Source organism: Lonchura striata, chromosome 15 (genome assembly GCF_050655825.1).
Source record: "Lonchura striata isolate lonStrDom1 chromosome 15, ASM5065582v1, whole genome shotgun sequence".
Lineage (NCBI taxonomy): Eukaryota > Metazoa > Chordata > Aves > Passeriformes > Estrildidae > Lonchura > Lonchura striata.
In genome coordinates this window covers 13,634,949-13,655,737 of record NC_140717.1, presented here as the reverse complement: position 1 = coordinate 13,655,737, position 20,789 = coordinate 13,634,949, and the positions used below count along the sequence as shown (strand labels likewise).

Genomic DNA, 20,789 nt, shown 5'->3' with positions numbered 1-20,789 from the left:
AACCTAATTCAGTTTTTCTCTTAAATACTCTGAAATTAGCTACTTTAAATGGAACTTGCAAACAATCCATGTTTGCTCTTCTTGCATCACTGAGGTTGCAGCATGTTTTTTATTAAGTCTGTCTACAGGTTGCCTTCCCACCTGAAATAGAAAATCTCCACTGACTGAAATTTTATTTTTCTTCAAAAGTTCATAAATTCTACTTCTAATGTAGTATTACACGTGGCAGAACAGAATGAAATTTTGCATGAGCCTTAATTAAAAAAACACCTAGGTGTTAGAAAAATAGTTTCAACTTAAGTTACTCAGTTATTCAGTTATCCTGGGACAGGGAGACAAGGACACAATTATCACAGTGCAGGGCTTTATTTTATTTTTGTATTCTAGAGAAAGAGAGAGTGCAAACACTTCCAAAAAAAAAGATTAAATACATCTTTATTTTATTTTATTCTAATAAGCCAGCTGGAGTTAAACAGAAGGGCTCCATGCAGGGTCTGACTTGGCAGACCTCAGTCTTAAAAAATAAAACAGACCAAAACCCACAGTCACAACTGTGACAACTTAGAAAAACGGAGGGATTTACTGGGACATACTATACACGATAACTAATGCAGAACTGTTTGCTAAGAGAGTGATTTAAGGTGAGGAGTGGGCTTTTTTAAGAGTGAACTGCAGTGTGGAAGAGTCCCCAGTGGCTGTGAGGACACCAACAGTGCCCAGCCCAGCACAGGCACCAGCAAGGACCCTGCTCTGCCTTCCCCTCTGCAGCCAGGAGCTGCCTCTTGCATGCCCAGAGCCCAGCCACCAAGCCCATGGAAAATTCCATTTTACAAGTTTGAGCTCTACAACAGCTTGTGACAGCAACTCCCACAGTTTATAACCTGAACAGGGGGTGAAAAAAGTGTCTGTTTTAAACCCACTGTTTACTGAGTCCCTGCTCTTGCTATTTTTGGCCCCCACACAGGGAGTGTTTGTGTGTCTTCAGCCATAAACTCAGGACACACTGATGTCATTCATACTCTGGAGGAGCTTTCCAGACTCAGGTGGGTGTACCTAGGACAAAGAAGTCACCTCACAGCGATACCTTCAGGGGACAAGTGAAGTAAAAGGCTCAAGGATCACAGGTATAGCTGTGTACAGATCTCTGACTGACACATCCAATGCATCCATGGAATGTATCAGGCACCAGAGAGAGACAAACAGTCTGGGAATAGTGGTATGAAGTCAGGAATAGAGAACATCCTGCCTCCTCAGCACCTTAGGGGGGTAAAAAGCAGAAATCACATCTCCCACCAAAGCTAAACTGAAAGAAAAAAAGAAGCAATTTGCCAAAGACAGGGACCAGGGCCCATTCCTGCTGCCACAGCCCGTGGCTGCCAGGTCAGACCAGGGGCAGGCATCTCTCTCTTTCCCACTGTTTATCATTAGTGCCTTCCAACCCTGCTTGTCTGCTGGGATGTTCCACAGACACCTGGAACACAAGTGCAGAAGGGATGAGGGTAACTGCTCACGAGCTGGTCCCAAAGAGCTTCCTTCACTGCCATGTTTCTCCAACAGAGCAGCTGTGCCAGCTGACGTGCCTGTGTTACACAGGCCCTCTCACACTTGCTGTGTCTCACCCCACTCCCTAGAAAGGGGCAGGCTCCAGTTTCTCCATCAAGGATTTGATCCAGGTTGTCCCGTTGATCAGTTTTGTAGTGGCAATGATGTACTCTGTGCCTCCATCCTCCATCTGGGACAGGAATCTCAGCGCGGCGATTTCTGCGTACGTGACCCCGCCCAGGAAGAACACCAGGGTCACTCTGTTCTCACCGTGCTGACCTGTGGGTTCACAAAAAAGGTCCAGGTTGACTTGGTTTGATTTTTACAGCTCCCCTGCATCAACTGTCAGTCAAACTCAAATGACCTGAATTAGAGATTTGGACACAGAAATCCACAGCCTGCTCCAGCTCTGGGGTTGCTACAGGATGTATTTCTGTTTGAGAGTGATGCTGACCCTCTTCTTACTTATTAAAATCACAGTGTAAGTTTAGGGTTTATTTTAGTACTCTGATGAGAATTAAACCTTTTGTCAAAGGAGGATTAGGTCAATCTAACACTGCTGTGGGACAGGAGATGACACAGAGACCTGGATTCTACCTGCCCTGATTTCAGTTTGCCTCACTCCCTGCTCACAGACGTATTTTCCTGTAAACCACAGAAAAACAAACCCAAACTTACGCTTTTTCTGCAGGCCAGTAGGGAGCTGCTGCCTCTCCTCGAAATGGGGCCCTGGCAGCATCTTCAAAACCTCCTCGATGCTGCGCCAGCCCGGCCGGGCCAGCAGCTGGGCCAGGCGCACGCTCAGCGGGGCGTAGCCGCTGTACACGTACGAGATGTCATTGGGGTTCTGGGGGACACAGAGACAGGGAGGGGACAGCACGTCAGTGCCACCTCCTGCTGCAAAACAGCCTCAAAGAAACCACTAACACTGAATAAAAAAGGAGGTTTTCCTGCATGTAATTCTGTAGTGAGAGATAATGTGTGCTGCTGAGGCGCCTCTTTACCTGCTCATTAACATCATCCATCCACAGGCGCAGCGTTTTCCTGATCGTTGGGTAGTTATTCCTGCCACCTGTCTGGGGTTTCAGGAGCCCAGCTTTTTCCAAGTTGTTTAAGGTCAATAGATGTTCATAGCCATAAGTCTGTAATATGAAGAAGTCACCTTTAATTACCATGGCAATAACCCGTGACCAGTCAAAAAAAAAAGCAAACATGTTTGTTTAAAAAAGATGTTTGCTTAAAAAAAGCTTTTTGGTTAAGATCTCTTTAGAGCATATCCAATTTAGAGTGTTTAAATAATATTAGTAAAAAGTGATATAAACCTCTGTATCTACATGTTGTAACACACAAAAGTACCTCCCAAGTATCTGCTCAAAAAGAAACCTACTGCTCTCTCTGTGCACATTATTTGGTTGTAAGATGTGTCTGTCTAGAATTGAAGTGTACAGCTGAAGATTTGATGTGGATTTTCTCAGGAATTTATTCCTCCAAATGTTAGAGCCTAACCTGGAGAATCTCTCTTTTGTAATGATCCAGAACCTTCTGTTTCAGCCCACTATTGCACACGGATTGCAAACAAACGAGACGCAAGATCTTGATTAATGGATGTTTCTGAGCAATGCAGTCTTCAATATAATTGTTAACCTATTAAATAAAATACATAAGCAATTATTTAAGGAATTGTTAGAGTGTCCATCAGACCTGGAAAGAAAGATCTGGTTTGCCTGGTTCACCAAAGGAGCAAGAAAGAAGAGCAGCTGCTCTGCAGGCAGCTCAGGACCATCTGTAAAACAGTGACTCAGCACTGGCTCCACCTGGGCTCTCCTAGAGCAGTCCCTCACTCAGTAGCCAGACTTTGCACTGAAAAATTCTTATTAACCATCTTCTGTGTTCCACTGATATCTCAGAGCATGGGGTGCCCCTGAACAGGCCAAGCACCCCAGCTGTGCACAGCAGTGATAGGTAACTCAGAGATCCATTTCACTGGACATCATCTAGATCAGATGTTTCCTCTCTCAAAAAAAACCAACAAAACAAAACAAAAAACCCAAACAAATTTTAAAAAATGTTTTTTGAAGATGTAAGAGAGGCTAATTGCCATTATCTACTTACCTTGTCTGTGTCTATTCCAGACATGAACTCTTGTTCCACTGTTAAATTATCAAAGAAATCTTCAGATGCTTTGGAGAAAGAATGAAAATCAATACAAGAGCAACTGACAGCTTATGTTTTACATTTAGCATTTCAGCAGAGATGCACTGGATGGAGCAAAGCCAGTTTTTGCCAGGCTGAGTGATGTCCATCAAGTTTCCAGGCATCCTGCTGGATTTAAATGATTCCTACTCACTGGTGATGTCTTTGATGAGCTCTGCGATGGAGGTGTGGTTTGCCAGTGAGCTCCTTGCTGCCTGCATGTGAGGCAGCTGGGACACAAACTGCTTGATCTCTCCAACAGTCTTGGCGTGGTGCCTTTCCTGAAAAAACGCATCACTTGGCTTAGGCCTTGTTCATGTTAGTAACACCAAACAGATCATTTTACGATTAGGAAGTTTTACTGCACTCCCTGGAGGGAGTTAGGCAGAGGGCTTTAGATGCTTACACTGAAGTCACAGCATTACCTGAAATAGCACCTGGATCATGGAGAGAGGCAGCAAGTAACACAGCAACATCATTAGACTGTTATTGTCCATTATCCCAGTGCTGTAAATAATTTTATCCACATTTGTCTGACTCCAGCCATCAATAGCTGCTCCTCAGTTTCCCTACCAGGGAAGACTCCCTTTTTCACACAAAGAGGAATTACTTTGCTGGCTGACAGGGAGCTCTAGGCCAATGCTGTCAGAGCTGGGGAGGGAGACCCTTGGAGCAGAAGTGAAAAGTGCTGAGGACCTGGGCTGGCAGGGTCTGCCATTCACTCTGCTTGGTGGCAACAACGTGCCAGGTTTTGAGGCAGGATGTGCTGAAGCACCATGCAGTGTTCAGCTCCAGAGGTCTGCACTGCATTTGGGCTACTTGCCTCTTGCTGCAACTTGGAATAAAAATAGTAATAATTTGACTCATTTGTGAAGGATTTAAATGGGCAAGTGCAGGCAGGAGAGTCATGATGGAGCCTGTGATTGAAGAAACCCTATGCTGCCAATATGCTGCTGTTTCATTATCACCTATTACTGCCGACAATTTCTTAGAATTCTCTTTTTTTAACAAGCACTATGAACAATCCATCTTTAGCACCTCCAGCACTAATAGTGCAGAAGCAGAGCTGCACTGGGAAATGAGGCTGAGCACTCAATATTTCAGTTAAGGTACCACTACCTTGTCTCACATGTGGCAGAGGTTAAGAGGCTAAAAAAGCCCCACCAAGGAAATACAAAGAGTGAAACAAGTTCTCTTGAGAGTCCCCATGAGGTCAGAAAAATAAGATATGGGATCTCAGTTTATGAATCATCAACAGGATGTTTTCAACAAAACCACAAATGTGCTCCACACAGCTCTCCAGATTTGTCTGAGATGACACACAAGCATGTATTTACAGTTCAAACCTCCTGCATGACAACTGTCTTTTGCACATTTCTGTTGTTTTTAATGCCAGCCATAATACTCTGTGAAAGAACATTCTGGTGGTTTATTGCTTAAAGCTTTGTCTTTCTCCTTTTCCTGAAGGCAAAAAGACCTTTCAATTAACAGGTAACAAGAGCAGCCAAGTGGAATTGATCAGCATACTAAAAATCACCTTTGGCTTCTTGCAGAGGAAAGCAGCACCTGCCTCTTGCAGACTGAAGAGAGCAATTCCTGTTGTGGAATCTATGGGCTCACACAGCACAAGCCTGGCTTAGGCAAGCTCAGCAAAAGGAAAGCCCCAGAACAGAGGTGTGGGCAGAAATAAGGATCCATGTTACTGCAGGCTTCTTAAAAGGTGATTTGACCAACACCTACTCAGAACAGTCCAAGTGGAGCTGACCTCATCCCAGAGCAGGTGAACAGAAACACAGAGTGAATTATCTGATGGATTGTTGGACACAGGCCTCACCTCAAAGGCTGCTGAGATGATCTTGGCTTTCTTGCTCAGCACTGACCCCACAGCATTGAAGTTCTTGTCTCGGATTTCGGCATAAAGCTCTTCTGCAGAGTTCAGCTGGAGCTTCTTGGGTTCTGTGGGGAGATCTTTCCCACCCTCCCCCTGCTTCTTCGGGGCAAACTTCTCAGGAGGGAGTTTCACATAAGCTACCAAATGAAGAGAAATAACCCTTGTAAGGACTGGGACTTCATCAGCAGAAGTTACGATCAGCAGGCTGTGGAAATGTGTCCTGGAAATGTGAGCTGGAAACAGCTCTGAGTAGCAAAGCAATATTAACACTCAAACCACTCAGTGCCTGTGTGTTAATGAAGGAGGTCACTGCACTCAGCCAGGGACCTACACAAACATCAGAACCCAAGTGCCAGCTGCCCTGCTTTCAGAGAGGCTTGGAGCCAGCCCAGCAGCCAGTCCAGCCCAGCAGGAGGGATTACAGCCTATAAATGCCTCTCTGGATTCCTCTTACCCCCTGATGAGCAGGACAGCGTTCTGAAAATGGCATTTCACAAACTGTCCCTGTCCCCTCAGTGTGGCACGTGATCCAGGCAGGATGAATGCTGAAGGCACACACTAACATTCCCACTCACACACTCCCTGGTGTGTCACTGTGCCTGCTCCCAAAAGATGCCCTTCAGTAACCACAGACTGTACTTGGCTCCCCTTCCCAGGCAAAAAGAGCCAGAGTGGATCTTGATGGGCTCCAGCTCAGGACTGAACAAACCCCACATTGATCTCAGCTGAGCTGCTCCCACAGCACATTTAGTGAAGCACAAACCCACCCAACACGCTGCAGCTGCCCCTGCAGGACACGGGAAACACATCCCTTCCCCACAGGACTCACTGTTCTGGATGCCGTAGATCTCGTCAATCAGCCCCTCGTACGTCAGCTGCGTGGCCAGCGGGGTCAGCAGGTCCACATTGCGGTCCAGCAGCAGGAGGGTATCAAAGACAGGAAATATGGAATTCTGGCTCCCAGGGAACTCACGCTTCATCCTGATCATCATGTTGGCCACGTGCTGCAAGGAAATCGCATCGCTCTGGTCAGGGTGCTGGGAAAGGAAGGGGATGGCAGGAGGTACAGACTGGCTGATGGATGGGGCAGGACAAGACTGAAAAAACGAAAGTCCTTCTCTGCTGCTCAGCAAGACAGCGATGTCCAAAACACTGCATTCATCTCAAGCTGCTCCCTCACCACAAAAATACCAATTAAACCACAGGTTGATCAGAGAGAAGCAAAAAGGATGTGCATGTGTCGTGGCTGGATTAATAAAACCTAGAGGTGCATTTAACCAAACACTCCTTAAGGCAGTTCCAAAGAACATCCATTTGTTCAGCCTCACCCGAGCACAGTCGCCCTTCCCAAAGATCTGCGGGATGGTTCCGTAGAGAGCCTGCAGTGTCATCAGCCCCTTTGCTGCATGGTACAGACTGGTCTGGTCACTCTCCAGGTAACATTCCTAAAGAACAAGAGGGATTCTGATGGGAGGTGTCAATCCAATACAGCTGCCTCCACAGCACAGCAGGGACTATGTGAACAGTTCAGAGGAGACACAGGCTGGGGACAAACTGTGGCTGTTGGCATATATGGACCTTATTACCTGTGCTGTCACTACCTCAAATCATTTTTTTGATGACTAGACTCTAGTATTTTTGAACTCTGGACACAAATCCAGTTTGATGGAGTAAAAGAAAGTGACTGGAAGGAATCTCTCCTGCTAATTAGACCAATGTGAGCACCCAACACCTCATTACAGCTACAAGCCCTGACTCATCCTCTGGGCTACACATAGGACAGAGAGGGCCAAGAAGCTCCCAAACTGTTCTGTCCTTGGATGCAGCACTCTGGGAGTGCAGGACATGCAGCTGGGATGTGACAGCTGTTACTGCTCAGTGCAGTGAGAACCATCACACACAGCTCCCTGGCTGTGCAGGAACACAAACCAAGCTGGCTCCTTGTGACAAGTGAGTGCTTCAAGCCTCAGGAATGCTCCATTTGTGACAGTAACACCAGCAGCTGAAGCTGGAGGAACTGGGGTGCAGCTCAGTGTAGTGACTCTTCAGCATTTAGTATGAAAACACACAGGGAAGTTCGGGCTTCAGGATCAAGCCAGGTTTGCTCTGCAAGGCCTTTCCTTGTGCAGGTCACTCACAGACCCTCTGAGGGCTGCTGCACCAGCACCAGCATCCAGCACAAAAACACTTTCTGCTTTTCCTCGAGGCATGTGCACACCTTGAAGGCGCTCTCAGACTCCATGGAGAGCAGGTCTCCGTCGAAGGGGATCAGGTCCAGGCTGTACTGCTCGCGGTGGATGAAGGAGCCCAGCACGCCCTGCTCCTTCAGCCACTGCTCGCAGAGGAGGCTGCGGCGCGGCACGAACAGGATATGGAAATCCCTCTGCGGAGAGCGGCCTCTGTCTTCCCTGCAAAAGTCACGGCAGGAGCAGAGCACTCGGTCACTCACCGCACCCAGAGCAGCACACACCACGGGCAGGGGGCACTGGGTTCACACAACAGGAATGCTGCACTGGGTTATTGCCGACTCCTGGATTTTGAGTGCCGGCGTTCAGCCTTGTGCAGCCACAGCCCTGCCACCAGGGCAGGGGGACGTGGCTGCCCTGCAGCTCCCAAAAGGCGCAGCAATCCAAGCATGACTCATTCCAGCGAATTAGAAGGAGTGCAAGTCCTCGCAGGGAGGAACGCACTCTGTGCATTGCAGCCAAGGTGAAACCCCCGTGCCCAAGGTGCGGGCCACAGAGTGGCTGTGCTGCAGTTCGGTGTTTGCAGATCGCGCCTCGTTCCCTGCACAGGTGTAACAAACCACACGGTGATTCGGGCCACACCTGTGCCCTCCTGACAGCGGCCTCCCCGCGGTACCTGAGCACGTTGTCCGTGATGATGTCCATCAGCTCCAGCTTGGGCCTGACGAAGAAGATGATGTTCTTGACGTCAGCCGGGGGCAGCCGGCCCGGCTTGAGCGTGAACATCTTCTCCACCTCATGCTCCTGCGCGGAGGCACGGCCGTCAGCAGAGCGCGGCAGCGCCGGGGCCCGGCCGCCCGCCCCCGGCCCGCGGCGCTTACCTTGAGCAGCGAGTACTGCGCGATGAGCCCGAAGGGGCCGGTCAGGTACTCGTCCCACACAATGGCCTGCGGGAAGGGACGGCGGCATCAGAGCGGCCACAGCTCAGCTCAGCACAGCTCAGCACAGCTCAGCTCAGCTCAGCACAGCTCAGCTCAGCACAGCTCAGCATAGCACAGCTCAGCACAGCTCAGCACAGCACAGCTCAGCACAGCTCAGCACAGCTCAGCACAGCACAGCTCAGCACAGCTCAGCTCAGCACAGCACAGCTCAGCTCAGCACAGCTCAGCACAGCACAGCTCAGCACAGCACAGCTCAGCACAGCTCAGCTCTGCACAGCTCAGCTCAGCACAGCACAGCTCAGCTCAGCTCAGCTCAGCTCAGCACAGCTCAGCACAGCACAGCACAGCTCAGCATAGCACAGCTCAGCACAGCTCAGCACAGCTCAGCTCAGCACAGCTCAGCACAGCACAGCTCAGCACAGCTCAGCTCAGCCCGCCCCACCCCGCCGTGCCCACCTTGGAGCCCGCGCACTTGTCCAGGAACTCGCGCAGCTCGCGCCGCCCCGCCTCGCGCAGCGCCGTCAGGTTCACCCGGCCCGAGCTCAGGTGCGCCGCCATGGCCGCAGAGGGGCCGCGGGGCGGGGCCGCGCAGCCGCACCGAGCCGTGAGCGTCATGTGAGCGTCATGTGTGCGTCATGTGTGCGTCATGTGTGTGTCATGTGTGCGGCCACTGGCTCCGGGCTGCGCCGGGAGCTGCCTCCCCCCTGCGCTGAGGCCACAGCGTGTCCAGCTCTGGGCCCTGCGTTCAGGAAGGACAGTGAGGGGCTGGAGCACCTGGAGGGGCTGAGGGAGCTGAGGGGGCTCAGCCTGGAGCAAAGGAGGCGCAGGGGTCGCTTTGGCTCTGCACAGCTCCTGCCAGGAGGGGACAGCCGGGGGGTCGGGCTGTGCTCCAGGGAAAGGGACAGGAAATGGCCTAAAGCTGCAGAAGAGGCTCAGGTTGGACATCAGGAGAACCTTCACTGAAAGCGTGATTAAAAACCAGCCAGGGAGGCAGTGGAGTCACTGTCCCCGATTTAAGTAAGGACTGGTCGTGGCACTCGGTAGTTCCCCGAGCAGTACTTGTCATGTTCACAAGGTGGTGCTCAGTCACACACTTGGTGATCGCAGAGGTCTCTTCCCAGCTGATGAATTCTGTGATTTACAGTGCAGCCCCTGGCACAGAGCCCCTCACACTCTGAACAGAAATGCAGAAGAGACAACACTTTTTTTTCCAAAATATAACTTTATTATATATATGCATATATACACACACACCACACTCACTATATAGAAGCTCAAAGAATGCAAAACAGGGATGGCCCACTGACTGTTTCAGGTGTGCACAGGTGTGCACAGAATACAGGTTTCCAAAAACCCCCAGCAGCTCCTTACCTGCATCATTTCCACATTTCACACCAAACCACAACCCAGAGCTCACGGCACCGAGCAACATCGCAATCAAAGGAGTAAATGAAAATAAAGATGAAATATTTATCAACTCAGTCCAGTGTCAAAAAAAAGCTTAAAAATCTAAATGTACAAATTCAGCCTTAAAATGGTTTAGTGCAAATATGAAAATTAACAGCATATTTTTAAGGTATTTAAATAAGCTTTAATATAACTCTAGTGCTTCATTCCTATACATGTTTTCCCACCAATAGATCCAACAGCACAGAGGCATTTCCTGTTAAGGGCGGGACAAACCCAGAACCTGGGAAGAAACAGCATAAAGTCACTTGTTAAATCATTTATTTATCTTTCACTGAAGTTCGTTAAAAAGGGACGGGGGATATTTATTAGTGGAAGATCAAAGTATTTATGCCTGTAGGGATTCCGGAGCGGGGAGCGAGGGCTCTGTGTCCCTTGTGCTGGCATTCAGCAGAGGCGCTGCTGGTGCTGCAGGGGTCCGGGCGGGGCTGTCCCTCCATCAGAAGGTCTCGTCGTCGTTGCAGTCGGCCGTCCAGTGGCCGAACACCTCGCAGGTGTCGCAGTAGGGCCGCTCCTCGCGCCGGCTGCCGTGGTGCGCCGAGTGCGGCGGCTCCTCCAGCGCCTGCGCCTGCGTCGGGCAGTCCTCGGTGTCGTGCAGGTCGAAGCAGCCGCAGATGTCGCAGAAGAGACGCGGCTTCTTCTTGGACAGGCTCTCCTCCTCACTGCAAGAGCAGCACCAGCACCAGTCAGTGTCCGGCACACAGGAGCAGGGCCCATGGCCCTGCAGCGAGCTCGTGGTTACTGAGACTCGGGAAACGCCACAGAGCTCAACCAAAAGTAGGACACAAACCCTTCTGCGCCACCCTGCAGTGCCCCACCACCCCCTAAACTCCAATATCTACTGAACAAGCTGCTGTTTGTGCAGGTATTTGCACTGAGGTATTTAAAAGAAACACATGTGAGTTTCTCTTTTCCCTTAAGAGAACTATAATCATGACACATCAAATAGGTTTTAGTTCTGTTTCTCTGGATTGGTTCTTCCCATGCCAGCACAGCTACAGCCTCTTGGGAGCAAAGACTTCTGCACTTGGAAAGGGCCAGATTCACCAAGTCATACAACAGACGTGTCACGATACATCAGTGTTTGGGACTGGTAGCTACAAAGCACTATCTGCACCCCCAGTTACACCACAGTGTAAAGAGAAGGCTGGATTCAACCACTAAACTCCAGGGAAAGCTCTGTCTGTCCCTCCTGACAGCTGAGATCAGGCTGGTGCATCATGCAGCTCTACCAACAGTTCCCAGAACAAGAGCCGAGGTTTCCTTTAGGATTTGTACCTGTCATAGTTATTTATCTCCTCTTCATTGCCATTGAGGGCTGCTTCACACATTCTTTGTATCTTCAAGTTCAGTTCTTCGTTTCTCCTTTGCAGATCCACTATCACTGAATTCAGGAAGTCGATCTAGGAGAGCCAAGGACAAGGAGAGTCAGAGGGGCAGGGGGATGGCTCCTCCCCCAGCCCAACGTAACCACGGAACACTTGGGAAATGAACAGGGGAGGAAAGAAGTGGAACCAACCTCGCCCTGGTGGAAGGAAGGGTTGCCATCAGCAGGTGAATCCAGAGAAGCAGAAAACCAGAAAAAGATTGGTGGTTAGTTGTATATTCGTGACACTTCTGGGGGCTGCACAACTGGGAAGGACATTTTTTAATCATTGTGCCTGACATTTGTGATCTAACGAAGGCTTTACCATGAGCATTTAGCATGAGGTGATTCTATTCCAACCATATTTTCTAGGCATTTGTTTGCACAGGCCCCTGTGAAGCAGCACTTCACGAGGTCACTGTGACTGTCCTACTCCAAATCACATCTTCTTGTGCCAGCTGAGCACCTTCCTTCTCCATTGCTGCCACCCCTTGTTCTGAGCACAGTTCTGCAGTCAGGAAGAACTGCAGAGCTCAGAGGCACCCAGGGGCCCATTTCTCCAAGATGGCAAGCACCAGCTTCAGGTGGGCCACAGCTTTTCCTCATGCACATCCAAGAAACCTTGGGAAGGCCAAGGAGCAGTGAGTGCTGTGCTAGGCTGTACCTCTGACAGGCCGCAGGGCACAACTTGCCATCCTCACTTCCTGCTTGTTTCCTCACATTCCCTTGTTTCTCCAGTATCACTCCTCACTTGATTTAGTATTTACTGTCACTGACATTTCCCTTCAGAAGCTGAGGGGCTACATGATAAATCAGTTAAAATCCTGACTGACAAAACCCAGTAAGGTACAGACTGTCTTTGGAATACTCCCCTCTCCTAAGGCCCCACTGCTGGTTTAGCATGCTCATGTGCACATCCAATACCTGCTTCTCTCTTGCAATTTCCTCCTGAAGCAGAGTAGCAGCATCACCTTAAAAGGGAAAAACCAAACAAGGTACAATGTGACTCGTGCCACGGCTGGGTCAGAAATAATGTCACAGGCTGTGAGGGCAAGGACACTGGAGTGGTTCTCGCTTTACCTGAGGGGCTCATTACAGTTAAAGGCTGCTCGTTGTTTTCCTTGAGTTTTTGCTCCAAGTTCTTCACCTTTTCCTCAAGTTTCAGTTTGTCAGACTCCAGGGACTTCACCACTGACTGCAGGGTTTTTGCAGAAGCGTTTTCTCCGCGGAGCACCGTGATCTGGAAGAGTTGTTTGACAACACTTGGACCATCCAGCACCAAGCCAGAGCACCAAGGCCAGGGCCCTTGAAGCAAGGGCTGAACAGCCACCAAAACATGTGCCAGGAGTCACCTGGCTCAGCACAGGCATCTAAAGATGCTAAGGTGTAACTATGCCACGTAAAAGAAAAATCATCAGCCAGCTCTTCAGGAGCCAGCACACAAAGCCTCTGGCTGCAACTTAAATGAAATTAGGAATCATCCATTCCTCACTTACCTCATGTCTGAGTTTTTCCAGTTCCTCATCTTTTTGTGTGATCAAGGCACTAGTAACATTGATGGATTTCTGTAAAGATGCTCTCTCTTCATCAATTTCTTTTTTTAAAGTCGATTCTCTAAAAGAAAACCAAGTAAAATCAGAAGTCATTTAATGAATGGGTAACTGTAGTGGCCTAAAGTATTTTAATTTAATTTCAAGTATTAAACTACCGTAAGAAGTGGTTCTTAAAAAACAAATTACAATTTACCACTTGACTAAGGTTTTATATATGTACAAGCATTTCAGGTGTTACAACTATGGAAACAAAGCAAAAACTTTACCTAGGTAGTACATGCCAGAATCTGCATAGCACCGTATCCATTTGAATTTAAAGGAGCAAGTTAACAGACTGGGGAGATACAGGATAAACAAACACGTTGCACAATGTTGCACAAAGCCTAACTTGAGAGTTTTGTTACTTCTTGAAAATTACTAACAAGCAACAAAACAGGCATGCAAAGCTCATTGTACAAGTTGTCATGCAAAGCATGGATGAGGCTGGAAATATCAGCTGGTCCTCACTAATTTCAGTAACATCTCCATTTCCTGCACATGGAGAAACCACATGGGATTTGTTTTACTTCATGAGAGAAGGGTTCAAAAGAAATCCTCCAAAGCAGGCACAACTCTCTCCTGTGTACATATATCCAGTTTTCCTGATGTTTTCCATGGATCTTACAGAGATCCAACTTCTGCCTACAGGCACCACTGCTGTGACACCCTCACACTGGTGCAAGCTGATCTTCCTGACAGGTCACAGAACACACACAGTGAGGAACTGTCCTCTGATGGGAGAAGCATTGTTACAAATTTCCTTTCAAGCTGAAAGATTTTGGTTAAAAAAGAAAACAATGAAAAAGTGACTTCAAACCATGAACTTTTCTCCAAGAGGAACTGGCTCTTCAGTGCAGGCAGCAGTGCTGCTAGTGGCTCTGAGCTCCTGCAGGGGCTCTGAAGTGCACTGCACTCCCCAGCACTGCTGAGGGATCAGGAGCAGAGCCCATCCACGTGGGAGGATGCTCAGGGGACAGCTATCAAGCTCAAATGGCAAAGTTTCCATCTCTGTGGTACCTACAGTTAGTGAGAGCCATGATACCCAGGCCGTGAAACACGGGAAATCTCAGCCACTCGAGATGAACTCAACAATGAGAGCACAATGCAATTCTTTCATTGTTCAGATTGTACTCGGGAATGGAAGCAGCAAGTGGAGAATCTGGGGTTTAGAAAAGCTGAGGCAGCTACCAAACAAGAACCAAAATTTGATTTGGTTTTGGTAAATTTTTACAATGAGAGAATCAACAGAAGTGGAAACACAACTTGCAGACTGTGAGATCTTGCCTTCAAATACAAGTTATTTTCTTGTTAATAAAACCCAAAAGGGCACTGGATGGAAAGTGCCCCTGGCCAACCCCGAGCCAGCAAAGCACTCAAAGCTCCACAGGCACCTCCGTGTTCTCCCGCAGGGCTCCCCACGCTCTGCCTCTCCCGTGGTGCTCAGTGCTTTGTCCCATGGATCAAACTGACAGAGCAGAGCTGCAAATCCAGGATTTGCTGGGCAGTAAACCCTGAGGACATCTGGGAATCACATCTGGAAGTTGCTGCTCACAAGCTCTGCTGCACCCGAGACTTCTCCCGAGCGTTCCATGCTGTGCACGCAGCTGGGAAGGGCAGATGGAAACCCCAGTGACTCAGCCCGTGCTCAAGAGCTTGTGATTCAGCCAATGTTTCCACTTGGTCAGATCTTCATGGAGAGATCAGGACCAAACAGATGCTTTTGGCACAAATATGGTTAATTTGCCATTTGTCAGGCTTGGCTTCAACCAGCACAACGCTGAGGTGGTTGAAAAAGGCAAACAGATTGTAAGGATGGAAATAAAATATTTACAGACTCAATACAGGAGCCTTGAATGCTAAAACACAAGGGGAGAGAAAGGAGAGAAGAAAAGAAGAGAGAAAACAAGAGGGGAAGAAGGTCCCTGTGCTGGAGCTTTGGGTTTTCTTTCCTGGACAGTCTCTCCAGAAGCTGCTCCAGTGGGGGACCCAAAAATGCTGGACCTGGATCATGAAAAATGCTGATCCCTAAGTGTGGATCACAGGTCACTTCCAGGCAGAGGCTTGGCTGCTGCTGGGAGCATCGTGTGCAGTGGGAATGGGAAATAACTGCACTGGGAGAGCTTGCAAGGAAAATCTTGTGGAAATTATTTATTTTAATTGAAAAAAATATTTAGTGAAATTAATCTCTTTTCTTGCTAATTCAAGTTCAAAACACCTGCTTATCAGCAGGGGGGAAATCAAAACAATAAAAATGACTTTTACCTTTAAAAGCCATTTTAAAACTTCATTTTCTTGAGAAGCTTAAGCCATGTTCTGAACAGTGTGTGGAAGTTGTGGGAGAAAGGGGTTTGTTTCAGTTTAGCATTAGGAAAAAAAATAATCACCCAGATTCTTCCCTTACTACAAAAATAAGAAATTCTAAGAATGAAGCAAATACCTTAAAGTGCTACTGGGTAAGCTTTAAAAATGCAAGATAACAAGAACCACATGTTAGAAACATGGAGTACAAATGCAAAACACTTTAAGGAAGAACAATATTTGCACCAAGGGCCTTTTCTGTTTTGGTAAAAAATATATAGACTTTTTTTTTATTTTATATATATATATATATAGCTGAGTGTTTTACAAAACAAAAGCAAGACACCAAGGGACAAAGGCAGCCAAAATATGTACAACAACTTTACTAAAAAAAAAAAAATAATTATTTATTGTAACGTGGATAGACTTTCTTGAGTCTTACCATTAAAGACACACAGATATAGCAAGGGAAGCAAGGGCAGGAAAGGGAAGAGAGAGGAATGAAATGAGTATTGATAAACAGCGAAGCTCAAAGACAGTCAGACAGCAACCCACACTGAACCCGAGCTGAGCCACAGGAACCCCCCACGATCCATCAACACCAAACTCCTGCCACTCCCAGCTGGATCACTTCACACGAGGGGATGCCAAAACAGTGGGAGAGAATTCCTGGGGGTGCAAGGAAGGTGAGAAAATCACCCCTAGAGATTTGACCTAATTGAAACACAAAGATGGCTCTTGTTCAGCAGCTCGAGTTCTTAAGGCAAAAGGAGGAAATTATCATCTTCCCATCACCAAATTCTGTGTAATTTGGGAATTCAGAGACTTTTCTCGTTATTTTTACTTGATTAGTTCTTTATTCAGCCAAACCTTTTTCATTAGCACTGATGCCACATGTTGACATGTTCTGAGCCCCAGTGCCTGCAGTTTGCCTCAGCCAGGCTGTTCCTGTTGCTCATTTTCCTCTTCTATTGCAGTTTATTCAACACTGCTGATTAAGCCAGTCACAAACTGGGGCATCTCGGTGTAATTGACTGAAGGTAAAGTCATGGTAAAATTCACTTCGCTGATTTAATTACTGTCTGAATTATTTCAGGCAGCTCACCCAGAGTAAAACAGAAGGAAGATCAGAGCCACGCACCTTCCTCTGTAGAACTTACAGAGAGTTTGTCTTTGAAAATGTTCTCTGTGAAACAGAACTGCTGGGAAGTATTGAATGACTTGGTCCCCACTCCCTCCTTCCTCTCCTCAAGTGACCTCCAGGAGTTACACTACTGAAAACACATTTTCAAACACGTTCAGAACAGCCTGGTGGTGCAGCTCGTGAGGCTGCTTCAAGTTGGAGCTTCAGGTGGTCCAACTCTGACGTTCCCTAGGGAAGCACTGCCTGGGGGAACACCCCACGTACCTGCTGGCCTTTGGAACCCCCTCCCAGAGAACAGAGTGGAGGGAATGAGGAAGGGAACAGTGAGAATACCGAGTGGCCAAGGATGTGCATCAACAGCCAAAAGCCACTCACTGTTCTTTTGACCATTATAAATTTAGCAGGGGTTGGTTTGTTTTTCCTGGAACAGCCGAGGTGTCGTGGGGAGCTGTGTTGTTCTCGAAGGATTTATGGAATTCTTTTGGAAAGCCCCCATTTCCCTCAAGGCACGGGGGCCAATCAGCTTCCCATGCACACACTGCAGACACTCAGACTGGTGATCTGGGACCTCTCCCTGAGCAGCAGCTTACAAAGGGATGCCCCAAACACCCAGGACAAATCTCCTGGCATTGAAAAGCAGTGCTGAATGAACTGCAATAACCCACAAGGAACTCAACAGCCCGAAACCATGAGAGCAGCAAGTGCTCAGAAACTTTTCTTTCCTTTTCCCCTTTTCCTCTGAAAACCCTCCTCAGCATCACTGTATTCTCCATTATTTTTCAAGAGCTCACCAGGTCAGATCTGTGCACACACATTTTATCAAGACTGAGGGACAACCCCACATTCCAGAGCAGACTAAAACCAAACATTAAACTGGTCGCTGCAAATAAGAATTACCACGAGGTGGGAGGTGTGGAACTAAAGCAAATGTGGATGCTTCCATCTCTAATCCAACGAACACTTTTAACCATGACACAACAGAAAAGAACAGCTCTTAGCAGTGTTTTTGTATTCCATTTCTGTAGGACTGTGGGGTTAAGCACACATCAGCAGGAACAACTTACCTCTTTTTCATCTCTAATAACTGGTTATTGAGTACTGATCTCTCCTCTTCCAGCTAAAACACAAGTACACACAGACTCCAGTTAATACACTACAGATTGTTTCCTTAGTGTGATATATCAGAGCATCATTATCATAAAATAAACGTGGGAGAGGCTGCAGAGCCCCCAGATTTTCTACTGGCACAGCACGTGCACCCAAACACAAAATGTACAGCGAGGGTCTGAGGTGCTTTAGGAGCATTTCCATGTGCTGTGCACACAGCAGAGGTGAGACCAGTGTTAAAGGGTATTTCCAGACCCCCCCCACGCCCCCCAGGAACCCTTTGTGTGCCTGGCCATTACTTTTAGCCCAGCACTGGGGAACTGCTGGGTTTGCTGTGCTGGATCATTGTACCACTGACCCGTATTTGTTACTGCCCCGTTATTCAGAGATGAATTATTGATCCCAAAGCTGTTGGTCTGGTGTTTGTTACCACATCCTGAACCTGTAACTCGGTGAGGCCACTCTTAAGCCCTTAAAACCTGCAAAGCATTCAGCTGAAATTACTGTTGTTGGTTTTTGGGTCTAAACTGGGTTGGGAAATGCAAAGCAACAAAACTGCAAAGCCCAACACAGAAATACTGGGGTAAATGATCCTCTGGAAAGGTTAAGAAAACAAGTATTTTTCAGGCAAATGAATTATTTTTCACCATCTCCTCCTTCCTTCTTATTCAAAGGCTAAAGTCAGCAATTACTGCTCTGAGAACTGTCTGTACCAGAACTCCCTGAGCACAGGCTCCAGTGGGATTTCACAAGCTTCCAGGGTTCATCCACAAGGTCAGGAACACATACATTTATAATGGCAACCTCAGAGCCCTGACAACAGCTCCTGTCCCTGACACAGGGAATTCTTTCAGCACTTAGCAGATCCTGAGGTTCAGCACAGAAGGTGTTAAACAAGTTTCCTGGAGCAGGCAGGGTGTCTGCCAGCCCCCAGCTCTCAGCTAAATGCAGCTCACTGAGAGCAGCCATCTCCTCCACAATTCCTGACAAGTTCCCTTCTCCTCCCCTGTGCTGCAGTGCTGTTAAACCCTCCAGGTTTGGGATTGACCAGGATTGTTTTACTGGGCCTAATCAGTCAACTTTATTGATACAAAAAATAGATACTAGAAGGGTGTAGAGAGACTTCTATAAACAATTCTTAAAGCAAATCAAGATGTGTCTCTCAAGGCAAGTGACCACTGTGGGAGAGCAGAGCATCAAGGCACTATGAGGGTATGGCCATGTTTTTCCTGCAGGTCAAACCCAGTCAAAACCCAGTTCCAGCAGCAGCACCAGAGCAGCCCCTGATTCCCAGTCTGTGTCTTGTTCCCTGCCCAGAGGCAGCCTGTGTGAAGTCCTGACATCTGTACAGACTGCTGACAGAAAAGGAGAAATATGACAAGTCTGAGAAATGGGAGTCCCCGGGAGCTGCAGCTTCTCCAGACCCTCCTTCTGACACCTGGGCTCCTGCACATCTCCAGAGTGAGGGGACTCATCTCCTGCCCATCACACTTCCCAGATGGCTTTTTGGATTCCTTGTCCTCTGTCAGCACTGGTATTTCTCTACAGTCACACTCAGCACCCTCGGAGCAGACCTTGCACACTGTTAATAAAAGATGGGCCAGGTGAGCTGCTGGATATTTCTACACCTTCTCCAATGAACTTCAAATGCCTGAGGCTCCCAAAATGCCACAACAAATAATTTGAGGGTAGATAAGTTTCCCGAGCTCAGTATCTATCTGAATGTGACTCTTTAACTAATTACAATCAGCTAATTATTAATGGATCAATACAGAAAAGCTCCCTCAGCATCTCTGGCATGAGACACTTTAACCTTTAGATGTCCAGATGAATCATTCATGACACAGGATTCATTAAATTTACAAAGTGTGTCACAAGCAGCCACAGATTGTCTAACCCAGTTGACAACACACTTGTTAGAATTTATGTGGTTACCACAGCAACAGCTCAAAATTCCCAATCCTGTGTCTGCCCCTTCCTGACGCATCTCACAGGTACCTGCACAGACCCTCTGCAGCCTGAGCTCTGCTGTCTTCTGCTTTGCTGCCCACTGCCTGGATTTTTGGGAGCCCCTGGGCAATCCTGCTGTGGGAAATCCTTCACTGCCACCAGGACACTCCTCTAAAACCTACTGGAAGAATCTTCGTGGTGACATTTTTCCTGAGCCCAGGGAGCCACTGGAGCCTGAGCACGGTGTGACAGGAGAGGGGAGGTGCTGGGATACCAAAGGCCTCTCCCAGGCTTTTGGGAGGCCGAGCTGTTCACCAGATCTCACAGCCCAAATCTGACATTTGGGAACTGCAACAGGCAGCATTCCCACATTCCCGAGATTCAGATCCCATTTTCCAGAAGGGGACACAGTGCAACACAAAGGGCTGGAGAAGGCAAACAGGCTGTGCATCCAAGCTTCAGCAGATCCTCCAGATTCTTGCTCCTGGAGCCATCTCCTCATGGGCAGGACAGGCTGAGCTGACACAATTCCAGTTTGTGAGGTGATGGATTCATCCCTGTGCCTCCCACACTACAGCTGCCTGTCCCGGCAGTGAGAGAGGGATCCCTGCTGACAGATCCATAGCCAGCAGGATGCACACAGCAGGAATCCTTCCCGAGGTCAGCTGCAAACAAGGGAGGCCACAGAGCCAGGGCAGTGACACAGCCAGTGCAGGGCTCAGGGTCCCTTCCCTCAGGGCCAATCCAGGTGACAAAATCCAGGAAGATTTGACCAATGCTGCCAAATCCTTCTGAAGTTACAACTCTCCCTGAAAATAACAGGTTGCCTCAAGGACTCTGAAATAATTTAGGAAACCCTGTGGGAGTGGGAGCAGCTCCCACTGGCTGTTTGGGATGTGCCCTCCCCACTTGCTCCTCAGATGGGGAATGAGTCAGTGCTGAGCCCACACGTCTGGGACTCTGCTCGTCACCTCCAAAGGCTCTTGAGGATCAAGGAGCCTGAGCATTACTCCTGCCAGCAGCTAAAAGGATTCACAAACTGGCCAGGGCTGTAGCCACCCATCCTCAGGACTTCCACACTTGGGGAAAAATCAACCTCTTGGCTTTAAAAA

At 48.2% G+C, this 20,789-nt stretch overlaps 2 protein-coding genes across 11 annotated transcripts in view; both read right to left on the bottom strand.

Moving 5' to 3' along the window:
* Positions 1–347: 347 nt before the first annotated feature.
* On the bottom strand, positions 348–9,317 carry VPS33A (VPS33A core subunit of CORVET and HOPS complexes). Of its 4 annotated transcripts, none has more exons than XM_085592747.1 (13): positions 9,210–9,317; positions 8,694–8,759; positions 8,489–8,616; positions 7,845–8,034; positions 6,955–7,071; positions 6,456–6,663; positions 5,570–5,763; positions 3,890–4,016; positions 3,655–3,722; positions 3,049–3,186; positions 2,547–2,684; positions 2,221–2,389; positions 348–1,821 (listed from the first exon to the last, which is right to left on the bottom strand). In XM_085592747.1, exons 1-13 carry the CDS (start codon positions 9,309–9,311, stop codon positions 1,628–1,630), a joined length of 1,839 nt encoding a protein of 612 aa, XP_085448873.1. In that variant the 5' UTR covers positions 9,312–9,317; the 3' UTR covers positions 348–1,627. The 4 variants fall into 4 exon arrangements, with proteins under 4 accessions (XP_085448873.1, XP_021400293.2, XP_085448874.1 ...); XM_021544618.3 differs by having other exon boundaries at positions 6,456–6,630; XM_085592748.1 differs by lacking the exon at positions 3,049–3,186.
* A 1,147-nt stretch (positions 9,318–10,464) lies between these two features.
* CLIP1 (CAP-Gly domain containing linker protein 1) overlaps positions 10,465–20,789 on the bottom strand; it is a 59,930-nt gene continuing 49,605 nt past the window's right edge. For 4 of the 7 annotated variants that reach the window (XM_085592743.1, XM_085592741.1, XM_077787249.2 and 1 more), the window contains 6 exons: positions 17,685–17,737; positions 13,083–13,200; positions 12,667–12,826; positions 12,502–12,557; positions 11,499–11,623; positions 10,465–10,882 (listed from right to left, as the gene is read on the bottom strand). In XM_085592743.1, the coding sequence (XP_085448869.1) occupies positions 10,660–10,882; positions 11,499–11,623; positions 12,502–12,557; positions 12,667–12,826; positions 13,083–13,200; positions 17,685–17,737 (735 nt within the window). In that variant the 3' untranslated portion in view covers positions 10,465–10,659. Of the gene's footprint in view, positions 10,883–11,498; positions 11,624–12,281; positions 12,558–12,666; positions 12,827–13,082; positions 13,201–15,615; positions 15,637–15,763; positions 15,914–17,684; positions 17,738–20,789 lie in introns of those variants that run through there. The other 3 variants (XM_085592738.1, XM_077787250.2, XM_085592740.1) reach the window with 3 other exon arrangements.